An 18,741-nucleotide genomic window follows, 5' to 3' on the forward strand; every position below is an offset into this window, starting at 1 on the left:
CCCGCAGGTGGTTGCCAAGTCTTGTTTCTACCTCTACTACATCCAGGGGTATAATGGTAAATGTTTAACAACTAGTTCTACAATAGATACATAGGTGATAGATAGATAGATAGATAGATAGATAGATAGATAGATAGATAGATAGATAGATAGATAGATAGATAGATATAGATGTACCCACAGCATACTTTTTGAGCTTACTTCAAACATGCATCACTTTCTTAAGCCTAGACAAACAATTAAGCTGGATTTGCAGCTTTTGCTTAATTCCAAGGTGTGAATACTCAGACCATACATTTAATAATCACCTCTTTCAGGTCCATTTAAATTAGCTCAAGCACCCCATTTGTTTACATCACTGGATTCTATCTCCTTCTCTCTATCATATAGCCTCTACCCTAATTCAGGAGGACTATTGCAATAGCCTCTTCATTGCTCTCCTAGCCTCTAGTCCCTCCCCTCTCTAATCCATCCTTTACCCAGCTGCCAAACTGATATTCCTAAAACAGAAATCAGATCTTGTCACCCCCTCATCCACTCAAAAATCTTCAGTGGCTCCCTAGTGCCATTGGATAAAATAGAAACTCTTTAGCCTGGTATTTCAAGGCCTCCACGATCTGGGTCCCACTAATTTTTTTAATCATTTCATTCATTCCCCTCCATGCCCTCTCTGTTCTGGTTAAACCAGCCTGCTAACTGTTTCCCAATCATGCAATTCCATCTCCTGTCATTGTACCTTTGCACAAGTGGCCCCCAATGTCTAGAATGAACTTCATGCTCATTGGCACTTTGTTGAATTCCCAGCTTCTTTCAGAACTGAGCCTGGGCACATCCTCCAATACAAGGCCCATCCCCTTGGATGTTAGCGCCCTCTCACTCTCAGAGTCACCTTATCTCCACTTTGTATTTACTTACTTATGTAGGGGTAGCATCCCCACTCCCATCCCACCCTACTGTCACCCCCACCCCCCAGATAGCATTTACTGTTTCTGTTTGGTCTTTCCCCCCACAGGGCCTGGCACAGTGCCCAGCTCAGAGTGCAAACTGCTTGCTGGGTTACCACTTCTGTACTAGGCAGGGCAAATTGATTCATGAATTAAGATACACAACAAGCCTCAGAAGGGGGACCAGGCCTCCAAGTTCTGAAGGGAAACAGGGCTACTTCTTTCTTCTAATCTTTCTTCCTTTCTATAATTTTCTTTTAAATTTCTACTGATATCTTCTCTTTTTGTATCACCTTCATTTCCAAACATATCCCTCTCATGTCCCCAACCCAAAGAGCAATTCCCGATAAGGAGTTTTAAAGGAGGGGAAAAAACAGTTCATCAAAACTAACCATGGTGTCGACCAAGTCAGCCAGTATATTCAATGTTCCACACCCAAAGCCCCGTACCTCTACAAAGGAAGATGGGAGGTACACTCTCACATCTCTTCCCTGGGGTCTAGACCCTGCTCATCATCATTACACAATGTTCCCATGCTTCTCACAGTGCTTCATGGTCACCACTTCTTAGAACACACTAGGATTCCATTATATCCCCATACCACAAGTGGTTTGGCCATTCCCCAGTTGAGGGCCAAGCCTTGTTTCCAGTTGGTCGTGATGATATAAATATTTTTGTGTCTATGGGCCTTGTCCTTCTGTCTTTAACCTCTTTAGGACATATGTCTAAGAAGAAGATCTCTAGATCAAAGGATATAAACATTTTTGTCATTTAGTATCATTCTAAATCACTTTCAACAGGAGGAAAGGTCTCACTATCCTTAAATAATGCTCCAGTAGAGACCTGTCAATGGCCAAGCTGGGCAACACATAACAAGACCTCAATTTCAGCAATGTCTAACCTGGCAGTCATGGACTCCACTCCATTTTTTGTTTCTCATTTGATCAAAGAGCAACATTTTCCCTGAATGCACTAGCCTTTGGCCTCCTAATAAGTGTATAGAGGAGGGCGAATGGCACATTGGGTGAATATTGGGCTCTCCCCAAACCAGGCAGCTTTTATGTAGTGACCACCGATCAAATGGAAAGCATCCAACAGTGGCCATCAGAATGGGGAAGGATCTCATGTTCACACCATATGAGGACTGGTTGAAGGAATTGGGAGCATTTCTAGCCTCAAGAAGAAAAGATTCAGGGCACATGAGACCTGTCTTCTAGTGTGTAAAGGGCTTTTATAGATGGAAGAGAGATTGTACTTAGTCTGCTTGGCCCCAAAGGGCAAAACTATCAGCAGTGTGGGGGCAAATGAAGCATGCCAGCAGGAAAAACTTCCCACCAAGTGAAAGGTCTGCCTATCTCACTGGAGAGCTGCACCACCACTTGCTGGGGCTGTCACAGAGGGGCTACTTGTTGGACCCAGGGACCTCTTCATTGGTGCCTTCCAGCTTGAAGATATTCATTGCTCCCCACCCCCACCCTGGAAAGACTCCCAAGCCTGGGAGATTCCTCATCCCTCCCTGCAAGGGAAGTTAGGGGTGGAGCAGAGAGGACCGGATTTGGGCTGAAGAGAAGCACCCTCTGGAAGGCTACCTAGCTTGGAAATGTCTATTTCTGGATTTCTCCCCCTGGCACCAAAGCACCAAGATGACCCTAGGATACAGCCAGCCATGCAGATAGAGGTGCCCCTGCCCTCTGGACAGGGCAGGAGCCTGGTAAGCAAAGCCATGAATCTGGAATGATTAACTACTATTCCCAGCCCTCAGCCCAAGGCTCTCTGTGACTCAGTCATTTTTTTTTGCCCTAATGCCCAAGGCACCAGGAAGCCATGGGCAAAGGGCTCTACCCTGACAACCCTGAATTAACCGGCAAGGCCAGCAGCCAGGAATGTAACTCGGGATACCTCATCTGCTTTCCTAACCTCGGAATGGATGTCCAACAGCCTTGCCCCTTCCCTGGGTGGCTGAGCTAGTCATTCATTCATTCGTTCATTCATTCATTCATTCATTCATTTATTCACTCATTCATTGGACACCCATTATGTACCACGTGTACTTAGCAGTAGAGCCCAGAGGATCAGGAGCTGACCTGCCTCAAGGTTAGGAAGAACTGGGCTCAATCCACTCCCACTCTTATTTTACAGCAGAAGAAACTGAGGCCCAGGGAAGGTCCAGTGAACTGACCAAAGCCACTTGGCTGCATTTGGTCTTCACCAGGCACTGAATTGCGGCTTGGGAGCCTTGACCTCTTTCCTTTTGCTATCTCATTTGTTCCTCCTGGGTAGTGGGTACTATTATTAGCCCCATTTTGGGTTTTTTTGCGGGGCAATGGGGGTTAAGTGACCTGCCCAGAGTCACACAGCTAGTAAGTGTCAAGTGTCTGAGGCTGGATTTGAACTCAGGAACTCCTGACTCCAGGGCTGGTGCTTTATCCACTGTGCCACCTAGCTGCCCCCCAGCCCCATTTTGTAAGTGAAGAAACTGAGGCAGATAAAGGTGAAGTGACTTGCCCAGGGCCCTACTGTTATTAAGTGTCTCCAGTTCTCCTTCCTGGGCCACCTGGCTGCCACTTAAGCCTGGAGGCAACAGCTTCCAAGGAATGGAGAGATGTGGCCTGTGGGAGGCTGGGGAGGAGGGTTTGGGCCTAGGAAATCCCAGGAGAGGATAGGCAGGCTGCTTTTCAGCCTCCCTCCCAGGACTGGTGCAGGGCCCTAGTCCCCAGGGTTCTGTGAGCTCCCTCTCTGAGCCTGTCTCGTCCTCTGTAAGGTGATGACCTCTCCGGTCCCATCCAAATCTAAGATGGATAATCTATCTACTGACAGGATAAGAGCTGGGATTGGCTTGTTCTGGTGGTGCAAGTTCAGTAGGGACACTGGGGAAGGACTCATGATTGCCCAGCCTTCCTGCTTCCAGCCCCCCTGCCCGCCATGTTCCCATTAGCTCTAAAGGGTCCCATTGGCCATGCCAGAATTGGCACACGACAAGAAGGGGCAGAAGGGACCTGGGGAGGGAAGCAAAGGCTCGGTACCTGCCCCTGCCCATACCCTGATTCCCCCTAATTCCCCCGGAAGCTGCCTTGGACAGGGTAGGCAGCAGCCCCCAACCAGGGGGAGTCCTCCCCCGACCTCCCTTGCATGGCCATAGTAGAGAGCACTGGACTTGGCATCTGGAAGAACTAACTTCAAATCCCACCTCATCTGTAGAGTGAAGAGAATGACAAGGCTGTTGGGAGGCCCAAAGGAGCTCGTGTCTGTAGAGCACTGTGGGGGACAGACTCGATTTCCCTGGAGCCTCCATGGCAAGGCCTTTGAGGAAGGGGCCAATGAGGGGAAAGGAAAGGCCACCCCAGCTTCTGACTCACCCAGGCTTTGACCTGCAGCCAACTTTACAGCAAGGGCTAGAGGGAGAAGTGGGGTGGGGGAAGGGCCAGAGGGCTGGGCCTGCCCTAGCCCTGAGCCTCAGGCCAAGCAAGAATGGTCCTCTCCTCCCTGTCTGTGGGTGGTAGGCGGGGAGCAGGGTGACAAAAGCTATCAGCACAGGTGACAGGCTGCCCATCGCTTGCTAGACCACAGAGTTCAGAGGCATCCTGAGGCGCTGCTCTTAGGGTCCTCCTACTCTGTGCCAAGCATCTTCCTCAGGCTTCTGGGTACCATGCTTTCCCACTGGCAGTGCGATCTCAACTTCATCATCAAGGCCATTGCGATTTGCCAGTGGCACCTGAGCTACTTGGCCATATGTGAGTAAGGGCTGGGGGCCAGACGGCGAGCAGACAGCGAGCTCTGAGCTCCCGGAATGGGCCAGGGCGCACAGCTAGGCCCTGGGGTCAGATTGCTGCCTCCAGCCCTGGGAGTAGGGATGATAGGACTCCCCTGCCTCTTGGCCAGATGATAGGAGATAGCACAGTAGGCAGAGCCAGGCGGGTAATGCCAGCAGACTCCCACTCTGGCTGAGAGTGCGGAAAGGAGGCACAAGGAGTGGGTGTGTTCTCCCCATGGTCACAAAGAAGGCTGAGCGGCAGGGGCAGGGTTGTGGCTGTAGAGAATCCCTCTGGACAGTTGGCTGGGACTTCTGATGACTAGCCTGGGTGGATGGCCAGGGAGGAGGGATGGGGGACAGGTGGGGGGGGGCACAGGAGAAGGCTAGGCATGTCGACAGGGGGCAGGGAGGTACAACAATTGGGCCAGAAGGGGGCAAGTAGATGGGGAGATGGATAGGCAGGGAATGGGTAGACAAAACAGGTGGGCAAGGAGACAAATGCCCCAGATGGATGCAAAAGGGTAGGGAAAAGGAAGGGAACATGGGGACAAAGGTAGGTGGATGGGCTGAAAGCCAAGCAGAGGGCAGGAGGATGGGGTGAATGGACAGAGGCATAGATAAATGGGGTGAGGGGCAGGTGGCAGGGGTGGCTCAAGGGATGGAAGGCAGACGTCCAGGCTGGCTAAGTGGGCAGGGAGAAGATGGCCAGGGTGTGGATGGGCCGGGCCAGCCGGGCCACTGGCTGGGCCAAGGAGCCTGAGGATATGTGGTGCTGCCAGCTCCCCCCAACCAAACTTTCTGGTCCCCTTGACAGTTTGGATCTTGCAACCCATCTTTTTCTACCTGGTGTTCACACCTTTCTGGCCTCTGCCCATACTCTATACTGCCTGGCTCGTCCTGGACTGGAAGACGCCTGAGCAAGGTGAGGGCCCTGGCCTAGCCAGCTGCAAGCTCCTTCCTACCCTCCAGCAGCTGCCGCAGCAGCAGCAGAAGTATCCCTCACATTTAGGCAGCAAGTAAAGGTTTGAAAAGAGCTTTTCATTCATTCCCTCCTTTAAGCCTCACAAAGACCTCATGAGGTAGGTTCTATTACCAACCCCATTTTATAGATTTGGAAACCAAGGGTCATAAAGATGAAGTCACTTGCCCAGATAATGGGAATCTGAAGTCAAGTTGGAACCCAGGTCTTCCTGATCCCAGGCTCAGCACTTCATCCACCTTGGCACCACCTGGCAGCCTTCAGTCTCACCACAATCCCTGGGAGCCCCAGAGCTCCCAGCTTGGATTTCTGGACCCTTCTCCAAGCTGAGGGGCCCTTGCTGCTTCCAGGAAAGGTCATTGTCACTCCCCCTTCCCACTCTGTGGCCTTCCTCTGTGCTCATAGGTGGCAGGCGCTTCACCTGGGTACAGAACTGGCACGTCTGGACCAAGATCCGAGACTACTTCCCCATTACGGTGAGCCACCCCACCCCGGGCCCCTCTCTGTTCTCAGATTGCGGCCCCACTGGTCCCTCAGGGCCCAAGAGGAAGAGTATCTCTGCACAGGTCCCTGGGCCTACCCCCAGGAGCCCAGACCCAGGCAAGCCTCAGAGCAGAGCAGGCCAGGCCAGGCTGCTAAGCATGCTCAGAGCAAGCTGACCCTTGGCATTGAGCCAGAATCAGCTTAGCCCTCTCACTTCAATACTTCCAGAACCCGAGATGCCACTGGTGGCCATGCCAAGCATCCTCCCTCCCAGCCCAGGAGCCCTGAGCCACTGCAGCCCCAATCAAACTGCTTCCCAAAGACCAGCCTTCTAGGGACAGCAGCATCCCCCTGCACTTGGCTCAGATGCTCGTGCGGGCAAAGCTTCAAGGAATCCTAGAGACCTCTCAAGTTACAGAAAGGAAAAACAGGCCCAAAGAGGCTAAGTGACTTTGCCAGGGTCACCCCAGCAGCAGAACTCCAAAGTCAGTTCTCTGCCCACTGCTCCCCACCTACCTACCTGGGCCACAGAGGGTAGACACAGTCCGACACCAGGTGTGTGCTGGAAATCTCTTCCAAGGGCAGGGTCTTCTAGAGTCCAGGGTCACCCACATGCCAGGCAGGGAGGAGGCTTTGCCTGGAGAATATCCAGGGTGCCCCTGCACCTAGACATATAGGCTCCTGGTAGATGAAATTGTAGGCCTTCCTCCTAAGGAGCAACGCTCCCTGGGCTCCAGGCATTATGGGATACTGGCCCTAGTTGGAAGGAAGGAAGGGAGGGAGGGAGGAAGAGAGGGAGGAAGGACAGGAGGAAGGAAGGGAGGAAGGAAGGGAGGGAGGAAGAAAGGAAGGGAGGAAGAAAGGAAGGGAGGGAGGGAGGAAGGGAGGGAGGGAGGAAGAAAGGAAGGGAGGGAGGGAGGAAGGGAGGGAAGGAAGAGAGGGAGGAAGGACAGGAGGAAGGAAGGGAGGAAGGAAGGGAGGGAGGGAGGGAGGAAGAAAGGAAGGGAGGGAGGGAGGGAGGAAGAAAGGAAGGGAGGGAGGGAGGGAGGAAGGGAGGGAAGGAAGAAGGAAGAGGGAAGGAAGGAAAGGAGGGAGGAAGGCCAAGTATTTATTAAGTGTTTACTGTGTGCCTGGAACTGCACTAAGAGCTTTCCAAATTATCCTTCAATCCTCACGACAATCCTCAGAGGGGGGTGCTATTGTGATCCCCATTTACAGTTGAGGAAACTAAGGCAGAGGTGAAGTGACTTGCCCAGGGTCACACAGCTAGGAAGTGTCCAAGGCTGGATGTGAATCCGTGTCTTCCTGATTCCCGGCCCAGTGCTCTGTGCACTGAGGCAGCTAGCTGCCATCCACCTAGTGGGCCAGAAAATAGAGTCCCATATGCCTCCAATTAAGTTAAATTGAAGCCATCGGTGCTAAGCCTTTTCCCGTGGTGGGGGACCCCAGCCCATCACTACATCATCGGGACTGCCACCGTCTGTGCAGCCCCATCTCCAGCTCTGTGATTATCCCCTCTGGGAAAGGGCATGGGTGTTGGTCAATTTCCCCATAACTGCACGCCCGCCCTGTGGCTCTCACCCTCCCTAGCCACAGCTCCCCTGAGCTTTTCCTATTTGTCGGCCCTGCACCTAGCCCAGTCCCTGGCAGCCAGTCAGGCCTTGGTCAATGCTTCCTCCTGTAGGCATTCATTCTTTCACACTGAAGAAGCTGGGGAGGGGGGTGGCTCCTCTCTTTGGGGTTTTAGTCCAACTCTCCCTCCCCCCATCTCCGGCTCCAGCTCCTGAAGACCAAGGACCTGAGCCCAGAGCACAACTACATCATGGGCGTTCATCCCCATGGTATCCTGACCTTCGGAGCCTTCTGCAACTTTTGCACTGAAGCCACGGGCTTCTCAGCCACCTTCCCGGGCATCACGGTCCATCTGGCCACGCTCTCCTGGTTCTTCAAGATCCCCATTATTAGGGAGTATCTCATGGCCAAAGGTGGGTCTCGCTCTGTTGCCGCTGGGGCGCTCCACCTGGGGAGCCCCGACTTGAGCATTTGACCCCTCCCGGGCAGCCTCAGAATGGGCAGAGAGAAGAAGCTGACAGTCCCAAAGTTCTTCCTGGTAACTCACTCAAAGCCCCCTCACTGCTAGTTACAACCTTGGCATCGGCAGCAGAGGTGCTAAAGTAGGCACGAAGAGGAGTGAGCAGGAGGCAGCCAGACAGTGAGGGAGGGCTGATGGGCTTCCTCTCAGCTGCTTGCTTCCTCTGCAGGTGTGTGCCCAGTGAGTCAGCCATCCCTCGACTACCTGCTGTCCCAGAGAGGCCCCGGGAACCTGGTGGGCATCGTCATTGGCGGTGTTGGGGAGGCTCTGCAGAGTGTGCCCAACAGGACCTCCCTCATCATCAAGAAGCGCAAGGGGTTTGTGCGCACAGCCCTCCAGCATGGGTAGGTGACTCCAGGCCAGCTCCACGTCAGAGAGCCCGATTGTTTTCAGCAGTTGGTTCCATTCAACAAATTGATGTTATGTGCCTTCTGTGTGCAGTGTCCTTCTAGGAACAGAAAGAGATGGGAAATTTAGAGGACACAACCCCCGCCTTCCAGAAAGTCATAGTCTAGGAGAGGACTAAGACACAAACACAGATACTCATTCCTTTAAGAAACATTTATTGGGGCAGCTAAGTGGCACAGTGGATAGAGCACCAGCCCTGGAGTCAGGAGGACCTGAGTTCAAATTCGGCCTCAGACACTTAACACTTACTAGCTGTGTGACCCCGGGCAAGTCACTTAACCCCAATTGCCTCACAAAAAAAAAAGAAACATTTATTAAGGGCCTGCACCAACTGTTTGCTGAGCTATGTGCTGGACATCGAAGGGGGCGGGCTTCCTAGTGTATGCGCAGTAAGCAGAGCAGCTGGGTGGGAGAGGGTGGAGGGGCCGAAGGTAAATGCCTTTACTCCCAAGGCACATCATGGGGGGGGGGGGGCAGGAACAGTGTCAGGGAGGTTGCTTCCTGTCACTCCCACCTTTGGCCATAGCGATACAGTTCTCATCATAGGGCTCACTTGGTCCCCACCTTCACCTTTGGGGAGACTGAGGTCTACCACCAGATGCTGTTCCCTGAGGGCAGCCGCATGCACCGATTCCAGTGCTGGTTTCATAGCATCATGGGTTTCTACTTCTGTGTCTTCTATGGACGTGGCTTCTTCCAGGACTTCTGGGGACTCCTACCGTTGCCTAAGCCCATCGTCACCATTGGTGAGCCCCCTTCAGAGAGGGTACCTCAGGAGCTAGATGTGTCAAGGCAGTCTAAAGAAGAGGAGGATGAGGGCAGGAAATAGGAAGAGATGGAGACAGAAGGGGGACATCAAAGGAAAGGTCAAAGCTCAGGGAACAGAAGGGGTCAAAGGTCAGAGATGAAAGGGACCTGAGCAGCCATTTGGTCCAATCCTCTAATTTCAGAGAGGAGAAAACAGGCCCAGAGAGGGGAGTGTGGACCTGCCTAAAATGAAAGGAAGAGAGATGGCCCGGGTCAGTACAAGGAGCATTTCTCAAGCCCTTTCTATGGGGAAACCAAAGAGAAAGCTAGGTAGGGGCCTTGCCCTCCCAGAGCTAACAGGAGGATAAGGCTCGGCCCCAGTTAAGGATGCTATCAGGTAGAATGTGTTTTGAAGGGCATCAGAGAAGGGGGAGGGCGACTAACTTTCATTGGAGGAGCTTCCTCCAACAGATGGAGCCGTGCGGAACAGGGAGAACTTAGGCAGAGGGTGGCAACCTATTGGGATGTTCAGAGGCAAGAAGGATGAGATGAAGCATGTGGCCCAGCTCAGCAGCAAGCCACTGAGACTGGAATGTAGAGTGAATGAAGGGGAGGAATAGCCAACAAGGCTGGAAAGGAAGGTGGGAGCCACATGGAGCAAGGCCTTCGTTGCCAGCCTGAAGCGAATAGGAAGCTGTCAGGGTTATCAAGTAGGCGAGTGGCAGAACTGGACCTATGTTCTAAGACCACGTTGGCAGCTATGTGGAGGATGCACTGGACAAGGGGGATACCACTTAAGAGGCTCTTGCAATAGTCCAGAGAGAGGTGGCCAGGGAATGGGGGGGGAGGGTAGACAGTGAGAGATCGTGCAGAACCGAAAGACTGAGTGAATAATGAGGGGAGGGAGGGGGAGAGGGAACGCTTCGGAGGATGGTCACGGAGCAATGAGAAGAAGAGAGTTAGGGGCCACTGATAGCTCAGAAAGGGGATTCTCTGGGAATACTCCTGTTCGGGTCAAGGGAAATATATGCCTGGGGGCAGCTGCTGGCTATCGCCCTCTCTTGGAGAACGAGGGGCCCACAGGGCCCACAGCCAGGGCAAGAGGGTGGGACAGAGAGGGAGCTGCCTAGACTGGGACCGTGGAGGGGGGGGGGGGCAGGGAGGTTGGTGACAAGGTCAAGGTCAAGGGATTTCTGATGCCTTTTGTCCTTATTTCCACCATCTGCTCTATCAGTCGGAGAGCCTGTGGTTGTCCCCAAGATGGAGAATCCGAGCCAAGAGACAGTGGACAAGTACCACAGCCTGTATATGGAAGCCCTGCAGAAGTTGTTTGATGAGTACAAGACCCAATATGGGATCTCAAAGAGCCAGGAGCTGGTGTTCCTTTGATGGCTGGGGCTTGGGGGCTCCCCTCTCTGCCCCCAAGATAGAAAACCTCCTGCTTTGGAGGGGAGCAATCCCCCAATCCTGCATGCTAAGCCAAGAGTCAAAGAGGGCAAGAGGGCTCAGGGCTGTCTCTTCTGACCATGGGCCACACAAGAACTGTGCTCCATGGACAGCCTTCCCCAGGCTGCGCTTAGCCCCACCCCTTCTCACCGAGACCTCTGCCAGCTCCTATATCTGGTTCCTTCCTCTCCCTCTGCTCCCTGAAGCCATGGCCGTGTATCCTGGGAGCTTCCACAGTTCCCACAGACTCTTTTTCCCTCTCTCCCTCCAGGACAATCAGCTTTGCAACCATGGTAAAGGGGTCGGACTTCTACTGCCCAAGAATGTTGTTTTGTTGTTTGTCCTTCATTCCCAAAGAGGACCGTGCCATGGGGGTGATGGCATGACTTGCACTGAAGTCAGGGAGGGCTGTGCAAGGTCACCAGCCTCACTCTCTCCTCCAGAGCCATCGGGGTCCAGTGGCAAGATAGACATCAGGACAACTGGAGATGCCCCAGATGTTTAAGACAATTAGGGTTAAGTGACTCACCCAGGGTCATACAGCTAGTGTCTGAAGTGAGATTTGAACTCAGGTTCTCCCAACTTCAGGACCAATGCTCTATCCACTGCATCACCTGGCTGCCCCACTGCCCACGACTACTGGCTATTCATGATTGGATCTGCTGTCTGGAGGCAGCCTCAGAGTGGAAGAAAGTCTGGTCCGCTGCTCGAAGCTCTTGGCGGTGGCAGCCACTGATCCTCTAGCCCGTCCTGGATTATAGCTACACCCAGGCACCCTCTTATTTATTACCCACTCACCCCCATTCCTTTCTTGGGAGAAATAAGTCTGTCTCTCCTATAACCCTTTGCACCTAGCTAACCAATAAATCCTTGGACAACATCAATTCATGTGGGAAGTCATAACCCTGGAGACAATGGGAAGAAGGCCACAGACTAAGGGGACAGATTGCTTAGTGCAAGAAACCAGGAAGCACGAGCGAAACTCTAGTCGGGGCCCAGAGGTGCACTAGGTGGGGAAAGCCTGCGATCAAGAATGGGTTCAGGGGCAGCTAGGTGGTGCAGTGGATAGAGCACCGGCCCTGGAGTCAGGAGGACCTGAGTTCAAATCCAGCCTCAGACACTTAACACTTCCTAGCTGTGTGACCCTGGGCAAGTCACTTAACCCCAATTGCCTCACTAAAAAAAAAAAAGAACGGGTGCCAAAAGTCAGATGAAGCATCCTTGCCTTGGGGGCCAGCTCTGTTAAGTGTGCTGCCTCCGAGTGAGCGAGTGCTCAGGGGTCTCCGCAGGCACACCAGGCTTGCTGCTCACAGACTAAATGTCTAGAGGCTGAGGGGAATGGAAGTCAGAAAAAAAAAGGCAGCACACCCCCCCACACACACACATACCGGTCCCCCATGGCTAACTCTAGTCACAACTTTGCCTACAGATTTCTGGTGCTAGAATAACCAGTCAGCTTGTCTTTTTAAGCACCTACTCTGTGCCAAGCACTGTGGGTACAGAGGCAAAAGTGAAGCAGTCCCTGCCCACAAGGGAGCTTCTATTTTAGTGGTGAGGCAACAGTTACACACAAAATCTCTAGCTAAGTGGCATGGTAACAAGAGAGAGCACTAGGCTTGGGAATCAGGAAGGCTTGAGTTCGAATCCTGCCTCCAACATTGACTAGCTGGGGGACCCAGGCAGTAACTTCACCTCTTTGTAAAATGAGGGGAAGGGCCCCAGTGACTTCTAAGGTCCCTTCCAAGTCTAAAGTCTCTGAGCCTATAAATATACATGAAACAGATCCAGGATCCTTTGGGAGGGAGAACACTAGCAGCTGGAGGGAAGGAGAAAAATCCTTAAGGTGCCATAAGAAACGATAAAAGGGACAGTCTCAGAGAAAATCTGGGGAGACTTGTCTTGTGTGAACTAATACAGAGTGAAGAGAGCAGCACCAGGAAAACAATGCAAAGTCAAAACAAGTTCAAAAGTCTTAAGAAGTGCAGTCAGTGCAGAGTGCAGGGGCCCCATGCTGAAGCAGCTCCAAGGGTCAACACAAGCCACACCTTTGGCACTCAGCCTTGGACCTCACTGCAGAGGGTTCTGAGTGAAGGGAGTGGGGGGAGGCGGAGTCAGGGATAGAGCCCCTCCCCCAAATAAGAGAGGAGAATAGAAGGCAGCCCAAAGACAGCCCGGATTGAATGGATTCGATGCTTACAAAGAAACTCAAGCTCTACCTGACAGACGTTGACACTTTCAAATATGGAAAGGCCCATTGTATTGGGTGTTTGTCAAGTTCAGAATAAAAATGAAATGAAGTGAAAATTGTAAGAAAGGAAGGAAAGAAGCAAGGGAGGGAGGGAGAGAGTGAGAGACAAGGACGGGGAAGGAAGTAGGAAGGAAGAAAGGGTGGAACCTCAGCTGCCAGGCTAAGGAGTAGAAATATGATTCAGGAAGCAATGGGATTCAGGAATGCAAGTGGCCTGACCTGAGCTGCGCATCAGGATGTAGTCAGTAGTAGTGTGGGCACCAAAGAACACCTAAGGCAGCAAAGCTGATGCAGTGGGCCAAATGGGTGGGTGGCGATGGTGCAAGGTATTGACAGTAAGGAGGGGAAGGGACAAAAGGGATTGTGCAGTCAAGGTCAGTAGGTTGGATGGGAGATGAACAAGAAGGAAGTGTCAGAAATGACTGGAAGGTGTGTGAGCCCCGGTGACTGGGAGCATTGGTGCTTTGGGGGGCGGGGAATGGGGAAAATGAATTTTAAAATTTGGTTGAAGATCTGCAGAGTTCCGAAGGCTGGCAGGGTCTCCTGCTAGAGATGTAGAGCAAGTGAGCAGAGATTGGGGGGGGGGTCATTAAAAGGAAAGATGAAATCCTAGGAGTGGATGAGACCACTGAGGGAAAGTTATAAAGAAAGAGGACAGCTGGGTGGTGCAGTGGAGAGAGTGCCAGGCCTGCACTCAGGAAGACTCATCTTTCTGAGTTCAAATATGACCTCAGACACTGACTAGCTGTGTGACCCTGGGCAAGTCACTTCATCCTTTTTGCCCCAGTTTCCTCCTCTGTCAAATGAGCTGGAGAAGGAAATGGCCAAGCACTCCAGGATCTCTGCCAAGAAAACCCCCAGTGGGGTCACAAAGAGTGGGACACGATTGAACAACAAGAGAGAGAAGGGAAGATAAAAATCAGAACAAGGTGGTTGGGATAGGGGTGGGGCGAGAGAGGGGCCCTGGGAAGACTACCAGCAGTTGAAATAGCCTTCCTTAGGGGAGCTCACTTAGGGGGATACTGGCCATGGAATCCCACGTAAAGAGATCCACAGTCCAACCCATTACTTTTACAGAGAAGAAAACTGAGGCCCAGAGAGGGGAAGGGAATTGTCCAAGGTCACACAGGTAGTTAATAGCAAAGGTGGGATTTGAACATGGATCTTTCAACCCCTGAGTTGAGTCAGGAGCCCTTGGTGTGAATTTGAGCCAACTAGGGGACAGAGAACAGTAATTACAGGGCCTCTCCTCTCTTCCCTTGCCCATCCCTGAAGCAGATGTTCATACAGTTTCATGAGGATGGCTTGGAGGGCACCGATGATTATCTCTGTACTCATGTGGGGCCCCAAGCCAGAAACCTGGGGCCGTCCCGTCAAGAGAAGTGCATATGTGGGGAGGATGCCACCAACTGCAAGCCCCTGCAAGGACAGAACTAGCCAGTGGGTTGAGTTATGGCTAATCCATAGTAAAGAGCAAGCCTGGTATAGTGGAGAGACTACCAGACATAGAGACAGCCTAAGAGATATTAAACTAGTCATTTCCCTGCTTCAGGCCTCAGTTTCCACATTTGTAAAATGAAGGGAATATACCAGTTGAAATCTCCTTCAAGTTCTAAAAGTGATCCAGAAGGCACATTTCCAACAAGAAATGAAAGGAAAGGGGGCAGCTAGGTGGCACAATGGATAAAACACCAGCCCTGGATTCAGGAGGACCTGAGTTCAAATCCAGGCTCAGACACTTGACCCTTACTAGCTGTGTGACCCTGGGCAAGTCACTTAACCCTCATTGATCCAAACAAAAAAAAAAAGAAAGAAAAAAGGAAAGGAAATGCAAAGATGCAAAGAACCCCACCCCCATGCAGCCAATAAGGAGCCAGTCAGATAGTACCCATGAAAGGGTGGAGGGGAGAAGCTGGGAGGCCACATGCACCCTGTGCCCCTGTAAGCTGGAGAAAGGGACATGATGGTAGCGATGGGAAATAAAGCTGGACCATCCTCCTGAAGCTCCAAAATGAAGAGAATGGTGGTGATGATGCTCCTGGGGCAGGGGGGGGGTACTATTGCTCCTACACCTCCCCCAGCTAGCGTGCCTTCCCTCCCACCCCTCAGTGATGTCTCAGTGGCAGCTTTACTATCCCCATCTGACGGATGAGGGTAATGAAATGTAGGTTTGCCAGTCCTGGAGAGGGTGCAGCATCTAGGTGGGGACAAGTTTCCATGTGTTCCACAAGATGGCAGTGAAATATCCTTGGGATGAAAGACAGTTTGCCCACAATTGAATCTGCCATGGGAGGGCCCAGGTGGGTATGGGTTGCAGAGGGGGAGAGTGGAGGCAGATGGAGATGAGAGTACAGACAGAAATGGCTTGGGCTCTCAATGGAAGCAGGACCTGGGAGTCTGCCCATCAGAGCCTGGAGGAAGAAGCTGTCCAGCAGGGCCCCACCCTGGAAGATCCTGTGGGAAGGCAGTGGGTGGTGGTGGCACAAAGTGCCGTGCCTTGTCTGGACATCTAGGCCAGTGACTACCTGACCTTCCACACAGCCAGAACAGACTGAGTTCATGCTTGGTGCCAGCCGGGCAGCCTGAAGACACCCCCACTTCCAGCAAACACTCAGCTCCCAGTCAGGGAGTTCTTGGAATCCCCTTTGGAGTCCTCATGCTCTAGGTCTCTGCTGGAGGGCAACTGAGGCCTGGGCTGATCTTCGGGTCATCCCCTTTAGGCACCCTTGGGAACAAAACACGGGCCAAGGTTTCTTCCCATTGGCCCCGCCCCTTCCCTGCCACCCACTCTTCTCCCTGATGTCTCTGCACCTTCTCTCTCCTCAGACCCCATATCCCATCAGTTGTCAGGGTCTATTGGGTTATCTGCAGAAAATCTTTCACATATACCTCCTTCTCTCTTCTGACATGGCCACTCCCCAGGTGCGGGCCCTCATCCCCCCTGAGCCTGGACTGGCCAAATAACCTGTGCGTTTCAGCTCTCCACTTCAAGGCTCTCCCTGCGCTGGGCCATCTTCCACTCAGCTGTCAAAGGTCTGACCTCTCTCTCTCTCTCTCTCTCTCTCTCTCTCTCTCTCTCTCTCTCTCTCTCTCTCTCTCTCTCTCTCTCTCTGGGTCTCTCCCTCTGTCTCTCTCTCTCTCTCTCTGTCTCTCTCTATGTCTCTCTCTATGTCCCTGTCTCTGTCTCTGTTTCTCTCTGTCTCTCTCTCTGGGTGTCTCTCTCTGTGTCTCTGTCACTTTCTCGCTCTCTCTCTCTCTCTCTCACACTCTCTCTCTTCCTCTTTTTCTCTCTGTCTCTGTCTCTGTCACTTTCTCTCTCTCTCTCCCTCTCTCTGTCTCTCTCTCTGTGTCTCTGTCACTTTCTCGCTCTCACTCTCTCTCATGCTCTCTCTCTCCCTCCCTCCCTCGCTCTCACTCTCACTCTCACGCTCGCTCTCTCTCTCTCTCTCTCTCTCTCTCTCTCTCTCTCTCTCTCTCTCCACCCCACCCTTCCCCCTTCCCCCTCCACATCCTCTTCAATCCCCCCTCCGCTCCCAGCCATTCCCCAGACTCTCTCTCCAACTTTGGCCATTTCCTCTGGCTGTCCCCCAAGCCTGGGATCTCTCCCTCTTCATCTCAGCCTGCTGTTTTGCACCCAGTCTCAGCTCATTCCCCCACTCTGGTGATGATCCCCTATTTATCCCATATGTAGCTTGTTTCTACAGAGTTGTTCCTACATTATCTCCACCCACACACCCCGATTAGACTGGAAGCTCCTTGACATCAGGGACTAGCTGTTGCCTTTCTTGGTATCCCCAAAGGCTTGGCACAATGCAGTACTTACATGGTAAGTACACAGCAGACACTTAAACAGGGATGTGTTGGTAAACATTTGACAATTGGCTCACCAACACAAAGAATGCACAACACACTTTTAAGTCTAATTTTTATTATGAACATTTTCTTCATCACTTTTTTTTGGTGGGGCAATTGGGGTTAAGTGACTTGCCCAGGGTCACACAGCTAGTAAGTGTTAAGTGTCTGAGGCCAGATCTGAACTCAGGTATTCCTGACTCCAGAGCCGGTGCTCTATCCACTGCGCCACCTAGCTGCCCCCTCTTCATCACTTTCTTAAGTCAAGGCCTGATGGGTAGGGTTGACCCATTTCCAAGGTAGGAATGATTCCACTGACACCATTTCTCTTAACAAATGTTTATTACATGATTGACTGACTCTGTCATCCAAGAGATATCTGCTAGAAAAAGAGGCCACAGGGGAGAGGCAGAAAGAACTGAGAGATTGTCCTGGGGTCCCTCCAAAGTGAAAAAGATGTAAACTAGGGGAAGGCCTCCAGCATGCTCAATTACCTCAGGGAGGACAGACCTATAGAATATTTGCACAGAATGAGCAAAGAGAAATCAGTATATTAGAAGGTGAGACCTCAACACCAAAGAGTCAGTAGGGTCCACAAGGATTGACAAGATAGGAGAGCGGCATGCGGAGGTACTGGTTGGGCTTGAAGTCACAGAAAGTATGACACCCAAAGAGACAAGGCAGACCCAAAATGTCTGGGGCATTAAGAAGCCTGGAGTGTATATGTGGGGGTGAGGGTGGGGGTGGACAGCCATCTAAGAAAGGGAGGGGACCTCAGGGTTACAAAGTTGCTGGACCTGGTGCAGGGTAGGGCATCTGTGGGAGATGGATCAAGGTCTAGGGTTGGTATGAGGCAACAGGCAGCCTTTGGTTGTTACCCCTCCTTCTTTTTCCCTCACCAGTCATGGGGCAAGATGGAGTGCAGATGGCTACACACAAGTGCAGGGGGCTGCCTTAAACACGTACTGGGCTTCCCATCGTTGGAGGTCCCCAAAGAGAAAGGCAGGATGACTACCTGTCTGAGATATTGTTGAGGGAAGGGGAGGGGAGGCAAGGCAGGAGAAACCCTTCTGGTTACTCAGCCACCATATTGTACATGAGGTTCTTTCTTAAAATTCAGCTTGTCCAAGTCACCCACTTAAAAAGTTGCTCACTTATCTTTGGGAGCAAAGAAACATGACCACAAAAGCCATTGGGACCAGCTTGGTCAGTCCCTCCCATTTACACAGATGGAGACAAGCAATCCATGAACAAGTTTGCCCTTGAGAAAGTCTTGCTGGTCCAAGCAGAGTGACAATCCCAGGTTCTCTAAGGCTTGGCTAGCAGAACGTGGGCTCTAGAATGTCCAGCCAACCAAGCCGAAGAGGCCTCACTGTTGCTGCTTGAGGAGACACCAGGCTCAGTGATGCCAAGAGAGGCCCCCTCCCCCCTCCCCCAGTGTAGGAAATGACTTGTTTAGCCCTAGGCACTCTCAGAGACAAATGACAAAGTTATGGAGGCTCAGAGAGAGCATCCCCACTGATGAAGTACCAGCTTCTGGGAGCGTTGAAGTAGGTCTGAGGACCTCAACCTGCTCGACATTTCTGCAGCATTCTGTGCTGTTGGCCACCAACCATCTTTGTAAAAAAAAACCCACTACATTTTGTTGATGCCTTCTTGTTGTCCATCACAGTCATCTCCAGACATGTCCTTCCCCCAGGTAAGCCCTCTCTCTCTCTCTCTCAGCAATAAGGGTTAAGTGACTTGTCCAGGGTCACAAAGCTAGTAAGTGTCAAGTGTCTGAGGTCAGAT

At 52.0% G+C, this 18,741-nt stretch overlaps 1 protein-coding gene across 1 annotated transcript; it reads left to right on the forward strand.

Moving 5' to 3' along the window:
* The first annotated feature begins 4,590 nt into the window (after positions 1-4,590).
* On the forward strand, positions 4,591-10,793 carry AWAT1 (acyl-CoA wax alcohol acyltransferase 1). Its single transcript, XM_043974935.1, has 7 exons — positions 4,591-4,675; positions 5,510-5,617; positions 6,080-6,150; positions 7,938-8,142; positions 8,419-8,593; positions 9,204-9,403; positions 10,639-10,793. The coding sequence occupies exons 1-7, from the start codon at positions 4,591-4,593 to the stop codon at positions 10,791-10,793; spliced, it is 999 nt and encodes a 332-aa protein (XP_043830870.1).
* Positions 10,794-18,741: the final 7,948 nt, after the last annotated feature.

The sequence above is a fragment of the Dromiciops gliroides genome, chromosome X (assembly GCF_019393635.1).
Source record: "Dromiciops gliroides isolate mDroGli1 chromosome X, mDroGli1.pri, whole genome shotgun sequence".
In the NCBI taxonomy this organism is placed as follows: domain Eukaryota; kingdom Metazoa; phylum Chordata; class Mammalia; order Microbiotheria; family Microbiotheriidae; genus Dromiciops; species Dromiciops gliroides.

What these genes read in the sequence shown, in the direction of transcription:
- AWAT1 (XM_043974935.1), top strand. Translation starts at nt 4,591, where the DNA reads ATGCTTTCCCACTGGCAGTGCGATCTCAACTTCATCATCAAGGCCATT. An exon ending in CCTGAGCTACTTGGCCATAT is followed by an intron (nt 4,676 to 5,509) that starts GTGAGTAAGGGC and finishes TCCCCTTGACAG; the next exon opens with TTTGGATCTTGCAACCCATC. An exon ending in CTGGAAGACGCCTGAGCAAG is followed by an intron (nt 5,618 to 6,079) that starts GTGAGGGCCCTG and finishes CTGTGCTCATAG; the next exon opens with GTGGCAGGCGCTTCACCTGG.